We start from the raw sequence: 15,187 nt of genomic DNA, 5'->3' as shown, positions 1-15,187 counted from the left end.
CGAGTTTATGGTGTTTGGGACATGGGGTTTTGTTTCTGCATGTTTGTGTTTTGTCTAGCATCTCTTCTTTTCTTGCTTTATTTTATCCCTTTGCTTGTATAGTTGGTATATGGGTATCCACGGATAGATTGGGTATTATAAACGGAGGTTCGGCGCAATATTGGTGTAACATTATGTGTCAATGGAAACAAAACAAATGGAGCATGTCATCATTTGGTATCGTCTTCAATCTGGTTGTAGAAGCTGTAAAAAATCTTGTTAGCGTGTGTTTCTATGAGAAGTCAGATATGTGCCTACCCCTGTTCGCCGACAATCAGCTTGGTATACTTTTCCAGCTCCTCAAGCTGCGCCACGCATCCCGTAAAGCTCTCCCTGTACGAGTAACTGTATATGTCGCTCCAGTTTGCGCGTTTTTCGTGTGGCAGGCTTTTTTCGTTGGACTGGAAGGCCAGTCTGCGCAGCATGAGCTTTTTGCGGGCTGCGGCTGCGCTGGGAAGGAACATCTTGGTAGTGTCAGTATTCCTCAGCGGATTCAACGATGAACAGGCAAAAAGAGGGGGAGGGGGGGCGGGCAGGGACAACGTACAGGGACAGGCCGTCTAGATCGTAGAGCGCCAGCAAGAATATACAGATTTGCCAGGACGGCAGCGACGGCATCACGCCGGTAGCCTAGGAGGAACTCGGACGCCTCGGTGTTGTCGCGGAGGGAGGTGGGGCTGTGGATCAGGGCCGTCTGACGCACGGCAATGAGGTAGTCGAAGAAGCGCTCGCAGGCCTCGGCGAGGGCCGAGTATGGGAGGACGTCAAAGGGGGCGCGGAGGCGGAGCTCGTGACGGGTGAGGACCAGAAGCTGTCGTATACGGACGAAGCCTTCCCTCAGACGGCCCTCGAGCATCTCGGACCGCTCTATGTCATCAGGGGTAGGCTCCATGCCTTCCTCAAAATAGACGTACTTGGAGACGACGCCTATGTTTTTGGTTTTTTTCCTCTGTCAGCAAGATATTTCTTTCTCTTCATAGGGTGGGGGGTGCCTACTCCTGTAAATGATGCTCATAAAGAACATCATAGATGAAAGGGCAAATCGGAGTTCATGTCGGGCGATGAACGGCCACAGAACCCAGTTGACAATTACGGGGACAATAGTTCCCACGAGAAAAGCCAGGCCCTGGAATACGGCTTGCTGAGCGACGGGTCCGCTGTCCTTGTTGTTGATGATGCTGATGGATATGACGGTGAACGACAGGCATGCTACTTGTCCGGATCTCTGAAGGTGGATGGTCATATTAGCTTCCGAGGGGACGAGCGCAGGGGGTAAAGAGGGGGCATTACAGGATGAGTACTCTGCGTGAACCGGTAGAGCATGGGGATCATGAAAATTGCCGCGAAGACGCCCATGACGTAGCGGTTTCCATGACCTGCGGCGTACCCAGCGGCTGCCCAGACGGCGCCGAGGATGGCGGCGAATGCCCTGGTGACGAGATCTTGTAAATTGCCGCCGACCTGGGGGTGGATCATACTCCAGCTTACAGCTACGGCCCACCAGACCTGGTACCGGTCCCACCAGTCGTCATGGGCGAGAAAAGAGGGTACAGAGAGCAGAGATGTGATGAGGCAGACCTTGAAGGCGTAGCGGCTCTCGTAGCCCTGCAGACGGTGGATAGCTAGCCAGACCTTGTAACCGAGCCCGTGTCCAGAGCGGTTCAGGGTGCCTCCGTCAGTCGAGGAATCCATCGTGGGGTGGCTGCTGTCTACACAGGTATCATGGCCATGAGGCGACATGGATGTGCGGTGGGGTCGGTGTTCGCGCGACTTAATCTTGTCCAAGAGCTTGGCGATATCGGCAAAAGTGACTTGGTAGGAACCGGCCGTGATGCCGCCTCTGTCGTGGCGGACCTGGCGGTTGGTTCTATACACGGCCTTACTCAAGGGGTACGACGGGAGGTAGATCCGAGGCCAGTAGGGTGCCTTCTGCATGTCTTCAACCTTGTCGAGGAGCGTCTTGACAGTATTGGCAGCCTCACGGACATGTCTGGCAAAGAGGAAGAGTGGAATGACATCTGACTCATCTAGCGAGGAGTGGGAGAGATCGCCGGATCTTAGCAGTGTGGTCTCGGCGGAATCGTACGTGGAGAAGGCGCTCGAGAGTCGGACCTGAATCGACCCTATATGGGACGAGACGTCCGATGCAGGGCCCATGTGCTTCCGGTAGCCGGAAAGATCCATGAGTGCTGCTTCGCCACGTCTCAGCCCTTCCCTCATGCACTCGAGTACCTCACTGGTAGGGGTCGCTAGGATCTCCTTGACTTTGCGGCTCGCGTCCTCGCCAGGCGCAGTCGAGAGGCAGGATTTCACGCTTGACTTGTCACTCCCTGAAGAGGGAGCAGCGTGGTTGGCCATGACTGTAACTGGCATTTCGGAAAACATGGTCGTCTCGGTTTCCATTGTGAGCAGGGATCGTATGACGGCCTGCATCAGGTTACGGAGCTGGCCGAAATCTTTAGGTCGGACTCGAGTAATAGTAATGTCCATTTGCATGTCACGATATGCTGTGGACAGGTCGACATATGCTCTTGCCAGTACCCTCCTCAGTCTAACATCTCGTGCACGGGGGATAGTGAGGGCATCCTAGAGAATATTAATACACATGAAAGAATTTTTTGGCACTCCGAATAGGACGAACCTGAGCAGCGTCGAAGAATTTGAGAATGGTAACGGCAAGCGGTCGTGCCCCGGCATCGGGAAACACAACACAGTTAATTATGAGCGCAATGGCCTGGCCGAGCACCCATGATATGGCATAACTGCGAAGCTTGGACCACTCAATATCGCGGCTGCTGGTGTCGGTAAGGGTAGTAAAGATGATGGCCATACCGGCACAAAGTACAGCCTGGTAGAATCTCACAAAGCACGCTCTGATCCACGCGTTGATGCCCATGAAGATGGCCAGGAACATGGCCAGGATACCACCGAAGCCAGCCTGGGCAGCCAGAGTCGACGTTGACAGCAAAAGTCCGACGACACCCCATCCTATACCAGCTGCGGTCCCCAGGGTGGTGAAGATGGCTCCATCGATTTGCGAGCCGACGGGTCGAGAAGGGTGGTTGAAAATAACCGACACTGGCATGATGTAACTGTACCGACCGAGCCAGTCGTGCACAGCAGGGACGAGGCACAGGACGTAGGCGGCAAAGAAGGCCATAAACGTCTTGGCCAGACGAACCCCGGACCTCGTCGTCGTTACACGTGTCAACAGGGAGTTGAGCTCGTGGAACTGCTTCTTGACAAAGTACCGGGGAGATAAGGGCTCGCCCTTGTCAAAAGCCCTGGGAAGCGTAGCCTCTGCATGCTCCCGGAAGGACTCCGGGGAGTACGTGAATGATGACTTGAGAAACAGTGCGTCAAAGAAGCCATCTCTGGTCTCGGATACACCAAACGTCTCGGTATCGATCTTGGCGTCCAAAACAATCTGCTCAATCTGGCCGATGCTGGCTGACGACACCTGCCGGCTACCTAGGCCGGGGCGTTTCTGCCTGGCGGGATCTGGAAAAAGAGTCTTCTCTTCTACATCTGCGGCATTGGACCTGCTGAGTCCGTGGGAGAAGCGGTTGCGGAATCCATTGGAGGAGTCCATCCTCTCGGGGTCGGGCTAAGAGTAGTAGCAGTACAATAACCACCTCGATGATGACATAATAATCTGATTCATAGTTTGTATCAGACCGATATCCTGAGATTCCACATGTACTGCATCAAACATGTGGCAAGCAAATGTCACTGGGAGATGGAAACAGACGACGATTGATGGCGGGATGCATGATGCTGGCCGAGGACAGGATTTGTGTGTTGACAAAATTGCCCAACAGGGATGAAGATATCCACCAGTCTAGAGGGGCAAAGGAATTGCGGAGGATGTGGGGTATCGTCAATTAGAATTTTAAAAAAATGATAATAGGTCAATGTATTGTCTAGGTAGACCAAGGAGACCTCAATCAGGTAGCAGACTGAACGCACTGGAAGAAAAATGGATGCCGTGATAACGGGGATGTTGGCATGCCCTCGACGGGCATACGATGACCATCATCAGACGTCAGTTGAATGCAGAAAAAGAGACGGAAGGTGCGGTGCGACAAAGAGGGTACGTACCTTCCTCTCCCTATCTGGGTACATAAAAACGGGCCTTCCCCAGTAACTCACGTGACTCTCCGGATTAGCGGGTCAAAGCTTCTCTCCTTCTCCACGCCACCCAGAGCGCTTTTGGGTTGTTGGTTTCGTGATCGACCGGTCAAAAGGACAATACTCCTCCTATTCCATTCCGCATCCCTCCGAGCGTACGACTCCGACCCCCCTTCCCCTCGATCAAAATAGGACAAACGTCTGCTCTCCGCCCCAATACGACAAAAAAAACATACACAATCGACAGAAATGACCATCCTTCGCCACGCTACCAACTCCCTGCGCTGTGTCCGCAACCCGTCGGCCGCCTCAGCCAGGAACCTCTCGACGACAACCCGACGCCAAGGGGGAGGCGGCAGCCACTTCGACCCGCCGACCGGATGGCTCTGGGGTGTCAAGCCCGGAGAGAAGGCTGAGGCCGAGGGCTGGGAGTGGCCCATGTACATCTTCTGCGGCAGCCTCGTCGCTACTGGTGTTGCTCTGGCCTTTAAGCCTGACACGACGTAGGTCCTTACATTCTGTCACGCTCCCAGGATACCATCTTGGTTCCTTCCCTCCCCTTTTCCCCTCCCTCGGGAATGTGGAGGTGGGAGGCGAGTTAGGCAATGAGAAAAGCTGGGGAAACTGCTCATTTCCCAAAAGAACCATGACTGACACCATCATAGCGTCTCTACCTGGGCTCTCGAGGAGGCTCGCCGGAGGTTAGAGGCTGAGGGCATCCTGCCCGACTCGGAGGCAATCAAGAAGGAATAAATAATGGACGGGATGGGATATAGCGTGCGCGTTTCGTATGTTGACCTCGGCCGGCCTCGGCTAGGAGGTTAATGCGAACCTGTGGGTTTTGCGTTTTGCGTTTTTTTACTACGTGTTTGTTTGTATATTCGGCTCGCGTCTTTCTTTTTATTTCAGAAAATTCATTGAAAGACTTGTCTTGGTCAAGCCATATTTGGAAGAGATGGCCTTTTTTTCTGTTCCTCTTTTGTTGACAAATATACACTGTTCTTACCGGTCCATCTCTCAATCAATTCCATGCAAATTCTCTACTGTGACTAAATGGGAAATCTAAAGGAACAAGAAGGCTTCTAGCAGGAAAACGGACAGTTGAGTGACAAGTTTTATCAAATCACGATACAATAAATTCATGTGTAAATGAAATACAAGATACTGCCACGCCCTCCCTCCGCAAGGTTCCAATATCGAAACACAAACGCTCCGTCAACATTCATTCCCCTTTGGACTCTATAATTTTATGAATTTTTTTTTCTAATAATGCCTCCAGATTCCCACTATATCCAAGAAAAAATCTTCGATTGTTTTTTTTTTCTCTTTCTTTTAAGCCTTGGTCACGTAGCTCCAGGGGTGCTCCTCGTCACCGTACTGGATAGCCTCCATCCAATTCTTCATACGGAGAGCAACTTCGCCCGATTCCTCGGTCTCCTTGAGACCGCAGTCAATTAGCTTACCCTGCCACGAGATCTTGCGGATGGGGCTGACGATGGCGGCAGTACCGGAGCCAAAAGCCTCGAGGAGGCGGCCCTCGGCGGCAGCGTCGGCGAGATCCTTGATGGTGTACTTGCGCTCGGATATCTTCCAACCCTCGGGGACGAGACGCTCGCGGGCCAGGCTGAGGACGGAATCGCGGGTGACGCCTTCGAGAATGGTGCCGTCGATTGGGGCGGTGACGAGCTCCTTCTGGCCCGTCTCGCGGTCTCTGATGGCGGCGAACATGTTCATGGTGCCGACCTCGGTGACGTACTGCTCCTCGCCGAACAGCCAGAGGTTCTGCTGGAAGCCGCGGGTGCCGGCCTCGATCTGGGGAACGATGCAGGGGGCGTAGTTGGCGCCGAGCTTCTTGTCGCCGACGCCGCCGGGCCAGGCGCGCACGGCGTAGTCGGTGGCCTCGAGCGAGATGGCCTTGAACCCGGTCGGGTAGTAGGGGCCCACAGGCGAGGCAATGACATACAGCAGGGCGGAGCCGGGGGCGCCGACACCCAACGTCTTTTGCGTGCCGATCATGGTCGGGCGTAGGTACAGTGAATAGCCGCGCTGGTCGGGGACCATGTCCTTCTCCAGGTTGGCAAACTTGGAGATGAGCTCGATGAGCTGCGTGGGCTCAAATGTCGGGAGTGCGATGCGTGCTGACGACCTGTTCAGACGGCTCATGTTCTTGTCCGGACGGAACAGGCGCACCTGGCCCTGCTTGTCCTTGTAGGCCTTGAGACCCTCGAAGCACTCAAAGGCGTAGTGGAAGACGCACGTCGCCGGGTCCAGCGAGAGGTTCTGGTAGGGAATGATCTTGGGGTCGAGCCAGCCGTCTTGCTTGTTCCACTCAACGGTGAGCATGTGGTCTGGAAGACATCGTGGTCAGCAGTGTAGAATATCATGGGACAGGTGCTCCCCGTGGATGGGGTCACTGTTAGAAAGTATATGCGCAGCAGATCACTCGGGGGTTGGCAATGACTTACTGGTGAACTCGTTGCCAAAGACGAGGTTCTCAGGCTTGCTGATGGTCTTGGGGTTTTGCGTCTTGGTGATGGTAAGCTTGGACGCATCCAGAGGACGCAGCTTAGGGGCAGAGGCGGCATCGGCCTTGACGCTGTAAGAGCGAGCGGCAAAGCTGACAGGTAGTGCCCTCGTGACCTGTGTGGCCCTCGTGGCACTCCTCAGGCTGGCGGACCGAAGAGCTGAACGCATTGTGACGGTTGTGAAAGTCGTGTGTGCGCGTGCGTGTATGCGTATGTGTATATGTTGTGATAATCGGTCGATTTTGTCGCGTGCTCGTGTGAGAAAGATGGAAGATATCGAAGTGGGTCCCAGAAGGAGGTGAGGGAGACAGGGATTGAGGTATCGGGACGACGCCCAAAATCTCAACAAGCTTTGATAGACGACCAGTAAGAGAGGGGTATCAATTCAATTATAGGGTGGTGGTGGAGGAGAACAATTCCAAGGATTGAAATCGTTGCGACTCTAGATGGAAAAGAAGGAAGAGAAGAAGAAGAAGAAGGACGAGCAGAAGAAACGATAGGCTATGATTAGAAATGCACGCAGAGATATGGCATCGGAGGGATATCGGAGTCGGGGTCCAGTGCAACTGCTCAGGTATCGTATGTGACTCTTAGCGCGCTTCTACAGCAAGTGATAGATACTAGGTGAGGGACCGCTACACTTGCATCGTGATACCGCCCATACTAATAAGTACACAGGCGCTGTAGGGCTTGAGCGTAGGGGACCAGGCACGCAGCTCTAGCCAGGCTCCAAATTAGGCATGTCGGACTTTCCATAGCAGGACCGTCATACCCGCCTTAGGGCCCCGAGCAGCTGGGCAACCCACCAAATCGCACTGCTCGTAATACTATGTAGTAATAATAGGTTATAGCCAAATAATACACCATTGTATACTCCGTATGTAAAGCCCGGTGTCGGTCACCCCTGCCTGGACCCTTTTAGAATTTACTTGCTCGAGTGGATCGCCTAAGCCACACATAGGGGGTGCTAGCCGAGCCACATTTGGGATCCCATCAAGCCACGCCGCGCTTCTGTTCTCGTATCCGTAATAATAATATCAACGACGATCAATGCTGCTATCGCGACCCAGCACTCAGCATCAAACTATCTCGCGCCACAGCCTTCCGTAGCTGTAGCAGGAAGAGTCGTGCCATCTTCGCGCGCTTGTACTGGGCCGGCCCGTACTCGGTGGTATTCACCATTGCCCCATCTCTCCCGCTCTTTCGTGACGCAACCACATCCCAGTGGGATAATACTATATCCCGACCGGACAAAGAATCAACCCCACGAAAGCCACTCTCGACATGACCACGGCGCCGGTGCTCGACCTGATCCCGCCTTGATAACCAGAAAATCGAAGAAGAAGCCACTCGGAAAAGCTAAGGACGAAGGAGAAGGAATCACGACAAGCATGTTTTCCTCAGCGCTCAAATCCATTGGGTCTACCAACATCTCCTCCAACTACTCCATCTCCCAGAACCTCACGTCGACGGCCGGGCCCTGGAAGATTTACGATGCCAAGCGGAAATCAACAGGGAAGGCGTATAGCGTCTTCGTCTTCGATAAGAAGACGATAGACACGCACGCCAGCTCCATGGGTGGCCGCAGCAGCGGATCCTCGTACAAGCGCACCGTCGAAGAGCTCGTCGACCGGCTCAAGAAGGAGGCTTCCAGTCTGGCCAAGCTGAGGCACCCTAGCATCCTCGAACTGGTGGAGCCCGTGGAGGAGACGAGGGGCGGCGGGCTACAGTTCGTCACGGAACCCGTCACGGCGTCGCTCGTAGGCGTCCTGCACGACAAGGATGACCAGGAGAGATCTGGGGGTCCCGGTGGCAAGGGCAGCCGCTACTTCACCGAAGACGCAGACGGCGTGAGGAGGCGTCGCGAGCTGGAGATTGACGAGCTCGAGATTCAGAAGGGTCTGCTACAGATTAGCAAGGCTCTTGAGTTCCTTCACGAGAATGCTGGGCTGGTCCACGGGAACCTTACGCCTGATGCCGTCCTCATCAATGCCAAGGTATGTTTTTTTCCCCGATGGCCTGGAACCGCGCCGTATATGCGTATGTATACCTCTTTCTGACGCACGCGCAACAGTCCGACTGGAAGCTCAGCGGTCTGGCATTTTGCAGTCCCATTGAAGGCTCGACGAAGCCCACGTCGATACATGGCATCAACCTGTACGAGGTGCTGAACCCAGACCCCCGGCTTCCCAGGTTCGTCCAGCTCGACCTGGACTACACGTCTCCCGACTTCGTCATAGACAACAACATGACTGCGGCTGCCGACATGTTCTCGCTTGGTTTGCTGTGCGTCTCTCTGTACAACTCGCCACACAAGTCACCCCTGGAAGCGCACGGTAGCCTGTCGTCGTACAAGAAGATCTTCTCGTCGTCATCCACCATCCCGTCGACGTCCAACAAGTTTCTCTCGTCGCGGCCCCTGCCGAGGGACCTGGAGAGCCATGTCCTCCCCCGGCTCATCACCCGCCGACCCGCCCAACGCCTGACAGCAAAGGAGTTCCAGGAGAGCGAGTACTTTGACAATGTGCTCGTCTCCACCATCCGCTTCCTCGACAGTTTCCCCGCCAAGACTCCCAACGAGAAGAACCAGTTCCTGCGAGGACTGGTCAAGGTGCTCCCTTCGTTCCCCAAATCTGTCATCGAGAAGAAGCTCCTGCCGGCCTTGCTCGAGGAGCTGAAGGACCGCGATCTAATGTCCCTCATCTTACAAAATGTCTTCAAGGTCCTAGAACTGCTTCCCTCGTCGCGTCGCACATTTGTCGAAAAGGTCCGGCCCGCCCTCAAGGACATATTCGTCATCAACCCGAAGCAGGGGCAGCAGGAGAAGGACCCGGCTCGCGATGCCGGTCTCATGGTGTTTCTGGAGAACCTCGCTGTGTGTGCGGATAATTGCTCGGGGAAAGAGTTTAAAGATGGTATGCCTATCTTCCTCTCCCTCTTTCCCTCCCTCCCCCTCTTTCCCTCCCTCCCCCTCTTTCCCTCCCTCCCCCTCTTTCCCTCCCTCCCTTGTCTTGTACAAGACGTGCATCACCGTGAATGTACCGCTGACGCATCACCACTCGAACAGACATCTTCCCGGTGCTCATCGCCGCGATTGAATGCCCGACCCACTCCATCATCGACGTCGCCCTGCGCAGTCTGCCTGTAGTCCTCCCAATCCTAGATTTCAGCACCATCAAGAATGAGCTGTTCCCCGTCATCGCGGCCGTCTTCACGCGCACAAACAGCCTAGCCATCAAGGTCCGCGGTCTACAGTCGTTTGTTGTGCTGTGCGGCGGGTCGACAGACGCCGCAACTGACGACGGGCTCAACGGGCTGCCCGTGCAGCAGAAGAAGAAGACGTCTTCGTCGAGCGCCCTGGACAAGTACACGATGCAGGAGAAGATTGTGCCGCTGATCAAGGGCATCAAGACCAAGGAGCCGGCCGTCATGATGTCGGCGCTCAACGTGCTGCGCATCGTCGGCCAGTCCGCCGACGCCGACTTCGTCGCCATGGACATTCTGCCCATCCTGTGGAGCATGAGTCTGGGCCCGCTGCTCGAACTCAAGCAGTTCCAGACTTTTATGGAGCTCATCAAGATCCTGTCCAAGCAGGTCGAAGACGAGCAGACGCGCAAGCTGCAGGAGCTGGGCGGCGCCGGGCCTTCGGGCTCCGCCCGCACCAAGAACGACGACTTCCTCTCGTTCGGGGGCGTCACCGGCACCGCATTCGACCAGGGTAGTGCAGCCGGCGGTGCAGACGACGACTTTGAGTCCCTGGTCAAGGGCAAGCCTACCACCGCATCTGCCACCAGCATCAGCAATGTCACCAACAGCAGCAACAACGGCTGGGATAGCATCGTGTCCAACCCGGTCGCGGCAGCACCCGCGACACGCTCATCCGCCAGGAGCACACCACAGCCCACCGCCCCGACATTCTCGTGGTCATCGACGCCCGCGCCCACTAGCCCCCTGAGCCAGACTGCCTCGGCGAAGGCCCAGTCCAGCTTCCGCACTGTCACACCCGACCTGAACCGCTTCGAATCCCTCACCCCGTCATCCACACAATTCAGCCAACCGATGCAGCCTCAATCATCATTTTCGTCGCCGTCGCCCCCGTCGCTACCATCGGCACCCGTCTCACAGCAGCAGTCTTCCTCTATCAACTGGTCTGCCGCCACTGCCGCCACTGCCAACCCCTGGGCATCTAATACTTCTGGGTCGTCGTCAGCCATGCCATCAGCAGCGCCAAACTACTCTGTCTCTGGCAATGCGATAGGCTCCTCCATGGCAAGCATGAGTATCGGTGGACAGAAGACGTCATCGCCCGCCTCATCATTCTCCCTACCTCCGCCACCTGGTGGTGGCATGTCTACGCCCACAACTTCCGGATTCGGAGGTTTCAGCATGCCTACGCCTCCCATGCAGCAGCAGCCGCAGCAGCAGCCGCAGCATAACCCGTGGGCTAGTATGGCGGCTCAGCAGAAACCGCAGCAGCAGCAGCAGCAAGGTTCAGGGCTGGATAAATACCAGAGTCTGATATAGGCTCCTCTGTCGCAAACAAGAAAGAGATTTGATAGATGGGGGGGGGGATTTGGGAAAGGAAAATTAGTGTATTGGGTTAGAGTAGCATGTAGTGAACCGTCATGATGGAATGATCAAGTGTAAATACAAGGTATGAACCAAAACTTCTTTTTTTCTTCTTCCTTTGAAAAAAGGAAACAGAGGGGGGGGGGGGGGKGAACCCAAACCAAACCCCCCCTCCCCTCTGGTTGATATCTGGCGATGTGATTTCTAGTAGTATCGACAAAAAAAAGGAAGAGAGAGAAAAGGCGCAGTTGATAAGAGCAAGGAGAAGGTACTGACAATGAATGTGTTCTGCTGACATGAAACAAGAAGAGCGAAAACAAACTCCAAACACCAAGCGTAAGAAATAAGAGCAAGAGGAAAGAAGAGACGATGCAGAAAGACATGTGAACAAGGTAGCTTTTTATTTTATTTCAAATAGTGGGACCGAAAAAAAGAGATGAGAGACGAGGGAGAAATGGATGCACTGAATAGATCAACGGGGGGCAGAAGCAGAAGAAGCATCGACAGAAGCATCAAGCCTCCTGGAGCTTCTCCTCTTTGAAAAAGTGACGATACTCACAAGCCTCGTCCTCGGTGACGGATATGGTGGCGTCAGGATCGACCATCTCGTGCTCGAGGTCCCATCCCAGACGGCGGCACAGTTCGGCGACGACGACGTCGCAGTCACCCAGGAGGTCAATGTCAAAGTTGATGTGGGACACTGGCTGGCGGGATATGTAGATCTGGGGTATGTGCGAGGGGAGCCAGGAGACGATCTCGGAGACGGGAGTGACCTTGAGGGATGTTCCGATGACGATGACGAGGTCCACCCTATCGCGGTCGTGCTCGGTCAGACGGCGGGAGAAGTCGTCCGGAAGGGCCTCTCCGAAGAAGGTGATGTCGGGTTTCATGACGCCGGCAGATTCGAGGACGTCATCGTCATCGTCGCCGTCATTGTCGTCGTCGTCGTCGTCGTCGTTGCTGTTGTTTTTGTTGTTGTCATCACGGCTGTCGTCGTCGGTATTCGCCGCAGAGGCGGTGTCGTCGTTGAGATGGCGACGACGACGACGACGACGGGCGGTAGCATCCTTGCTTCCGGTGTTGTCGGCGGAGCGCTTGCGCTTGACGGAGGGGCGGACGGCGGCGCGCAGGTGCCGGATGCATCGTGGACACCTGGGGATGATGCCGGCCTTGATATCCGGGACGATGGCCTCGCCGTCCATCCTGTGGGCGCAGCGGACGCAGGTGGCGGTGCCAAAGGAGCCGTGGCACTGGATGAGGCGGTCGCGCGGGACGCCGGCCTTGATCTCGAGGTTATCAATGTTCTGCGAGTAGTTGGTCAGGAGCTTGCGGCGGCGGTCCAGCATGGCGATGAACTGGTGAGTCGGGGTGAAGCGGTCCGTGGCGGGGACGATGTCCTTGGCCACCGAGTAGAATATGGACGGGTCCTCCCTGAAGACGTCGATGTCGAAGACCTCCTGCGGGTCGCTGAGCCCGAGGTGCTCCAGCTTGGAGTACAGGCCCGTCCCCTTGGACCGGAAGTCGGGGATGCCCAGGGACGTCGAGATGCCGGCGCCGGTGAGTACCACGATGTTGGACGACCGCCTGATCAGGTCCACGGCGTCCGACACGCTGTTGTACCGCGGCAGCTTGGCCCGCTTCGACAGCTCGCGCGTCATGGCTAGCGACAGCAGGTTGTGGTAGTCCTCGTCGGGCGCGCCCTCGAGGAAGCCCGGCGGCTTGAGGCCAAAGGCCGTCAGAAGCTTCTTGGCCGTGTAGCGTCCGGAGTCGACGGTGCGCTCGCAGAACACGGCCGGCCCGTACTCGCGCAGCTCTCGACGCAGACGGCTCGACTCTTCCGGCGAGCAGATGCTTCTGGGTGTGCCGTCGTCGTCTGGTTTGGGTACAGGGTCAGCACTTTATGTTGGAGATGGAAGGATGGAAAGGGGATGATCACTTGACAGGCACAATGCGGACCAAGAGAGAGAGGGGAGAGAGAGAGAGAGAGAGAGACTCACCAGATGTAGACGCGGATGAATCGGCATTCAACTCTTCAAAGACATCTTCAAACAATGACTCCGTCTCCCACGAATCACGAACATCAGCCACCCTCTCCTCCAGGTCGGTCAGGGACACCGTCACGGCCGCATCCCGAAGCTGGTCAGGTGTAGCATTCTCCGGAACTTCCTCGACGGCCTTGTCAGCGCTGGATTTGCCGCTGGCGAGGTGAACGCCCTTGGCGGCACCACGTTGACGGTCCTTGGGCATTTTTCTTCTAGCCCTCGCTACGCTCACTATGAGCTTGGCTTTTTCGCTTCGCTCGTAGCAGAGCTTGGAATTTTTCTGGTCCTCTCTTTTTTCTTCCGATCCTCGCTACGCTCGCAATGATCCTGTGCTTGTCTCCGTGTGCAGTGCTCCTTATTCCAAAATCCTCGATATATCTGACCGTATTCCCCCCCTGGATGTGTACAGTGCGTCAGATGAGAGAATAAGAGTGAGCAGAACCCGATTGGTCAAGTGAAGCGTGAACCGTCAAGGGTGAGCGTCTGTTGAGAGCTACCAAGTGCTTGTTTGATTGTCTGCTTGCTTTTCCCGTCTCGGAAATATAGCAGAGAAAGGTTTCCACAAGAAGGTGAGATGTGTGTGTGTGTGTATGTGCACGGAGTGCTTTGAGTGCTTTCGAGAGCTCTTCTTTGTGAGAAGGGGGAAGGGAGATGAGATGTGAATGAGAGAGATAGAGAGATGTCTACAGTCGAGGAAGGGAAAGAAGAAAACGTAGAAGAACCTGGAAACATGCGTGGTGGAACGCAGATGCACCCAAGAAATTTGGTGAGGAACGAGGTGGGAAAAGGAAGGGAGAGAGGGAGAGGAGAGGGAGAGAGAGAGAGAGAAAGGGAAAAGCACCAAGTCAATCAATTCGCCTCTTTCCTTCTCCCCCAATCAGTAACTCACTTACGTACACACACTCGCACAACGACGCACAGACTACGGTATATGCTATCGCTACTATGATGATAATCCATCCCGATCCCTTCATAGTAGTCTTTGTGAAGAGCTCCTTCCATCAAGTCTGATTTATTCCGTGTGAATGAAATGGACAGTCTTCTCCTATTGTCCCTGATGACCTCAACCTCTCCCAACTTCACCTACCCTAAACAACCCCTATCACCTTGGCCACTCCATCCTCCCTCGTTCACCTGTGCTCATGTTACGACACGTCGTCTTGCTCGTAGTAGCATATTAGTACTTGTCGTAACTCATGAATTCTTCGTTTTCACTGAGGCACAGATTGCCTTCAATGCCCTACCAGGACAGGTCCTCGCTCTGCTCGTGATACCCTCGTGATACCACATATTACGTTAGAGCCTTGTTACAACTTCTCGTTCCTGTCGCTGGTAGAGCATAGAATGCCTCCGATGACCCTACCAAGGACTGTCCTTGGCTCACAGCATGCACGCAGAAACATCGGCATAACTGTTATTTCTCCTCATTTGTCATATTTCTGACTGGTTTCAATCCTGCTAAAAACTCCTAAAACATCATCTCATCATCTCTTGTAAATGCATACAAGACAAAAAAAAACAGGACGGACAAAGAGACATGTGCCATCTGATGAAACGACAGGGAAGAGAAGTCTCAGAGCGCTACTCAAATGCTAGACGAAATCCGAATGCTGAAGAACTCGATGGGGAAAAAGAGTTGTGAAAGAAGAAGAAGGAGAAGAAGTAGAAGACTGTTATGACGGAAGAGAGAGAGAGAGACTCGGACAGGACAGGACAGGATCGGATAGAAAAGGGGTGGGAGAAGGGAAGGAGGAGATCAAAAGTTACACAGAATCGTATTAAAATGGCTAGAGTAGAGAAGCACAGCAGAAGAGAGAGGAGGGAGAACGAAAGGGGTTTTTTTAAGAAAAAAAAATTAGAGGACCAAGGATAAGATGAATC

General features: G+C 54.6%; 5 protein-coding genes across 5 annotated transcripts; 2 read left to right on the top strand and 3 right to left on the bottom strand.

Annotated features, from left to right (window-relative positions):
- Positions 1 to 293: 293 nt before the first annotated feature.
- Positions 294 to 3,631, bottom strand: GMORB2_5039 (protein transport; the record flags this gene model as incomplete). The annotated part of the gene is made up of 5 exons (XM_035467013.1): positions 294 to 503; positions 587 to 966; positions 1,036 to 1,264; positions 1,330 to 2,625; positions 2,681 to 3,631. The coding sequence occupies 5 exons, from the start codon at positions 3,629 to 3,631 to the stop codon at positions 294 to 296; spliced, it is 3,066 nt and encodes a 1,021-aa protein (XP_035323025.1).
- Positions 3,632 to 4,419: 788 nt separating this feature from the next.
- On the top strand, positions 4,420 to 4,923 carry GMORB2_5038 (NADH ubiquinone oxidoreductase; the record flags this gene model as incomplete). Its single annotated transcript, XM_035467012.1, has 2 exons — positions 4,420 to 4,673; positions 4,836 to 4,923. 2 exons carry the CDS (start codon positions 4,420 to 4,422, stop codon positions 4,921 to 4,923), a joined length of 342 nt encoding a protein of 113 aa, XP_035323024.1.
- A 579-nt stretch (positions 4,924 to 5,502) lies between these two features.
- Positions 5,503 to 6,864, bottom strand: GMORB2_5037 (branched-chain amino acid aminotransferase; the record flags this gene model as incomplete). The annotated part of the gene is made up of 2 exons (XM_035467011.1): positions 5,503 to 6,518; positions 6,636 to 6,864. The coding sequence occupies 2 exons, from the start codon at positions 6,862 to 6,864 to the stop codon at positions 5,503 to 5,505; spliced, it is 1,245 nt and encodes a 414-aa protein (XP_035323023.1).
- A 1,222-nt stretch (positions 6,865 to 8,086) lies between these two features.
- On the top strand, positions 8,087 to 11,611 carry GMORB2_5036 (SCY1-like protein 2; the record flags this gene model as incomplete). Its single annotated transcript, XM_035467010.1, has 4 exons — positions 8,087 to 8,692; positions 8,770 to 9,610; positions 9,763 to 10,974; positions 11,571 to 11,611. The coding sequence occupies 4 exons, from the start codon at positions 8,087 to 8,089 to the stop codon at positions 11,609 to 11,611; spliced, it is 2,700 nt and encodes an 899-aa protein (XP_035323022.1).
- Positions 11,612 to 11,776: 165 nt separating this feature from the next.
- Positions 11,777 to 13,511, bottom strand: GMORB2_5035 (NAD+-dependent protein deacetylase SIR2; the record flags this gene model as incomplete). The annotated part of the gene is made up of 2 exons (XM_035467009.1): positions 11,777 to 13,137; positions 13,262 to 13,511. The coding sequence occupies 2 exons, from the start codon at positions 13,509 to 13,511 to the stop codon at positions 11,777 to 11,779; spliced, it is 1,611 nt and encodes a 536-aa protein (XP_035323021.1).
- Positions 13,512 to 15,187: the final 1,676 nt, after the last annotated feature.

This window comes from Geosmithia morbida, assembly GCF_012550715.1.
Source record: "Geosmithia morbida isolate 1262 chromosome Unknown scaffold_3, whole genome shotgun sequence".
Lineage (NCBI taxonomy): Eukaryota > Fungi > Ascomycota > Sordariomycetes > Hypocreales > Bionectriaceae > Geosmithia > Geosmithia morbida.
Note: the sequence above shows the minus strand (reverse complement) of the source record. Positions and strands in the feature narration are given on the sequence as shown.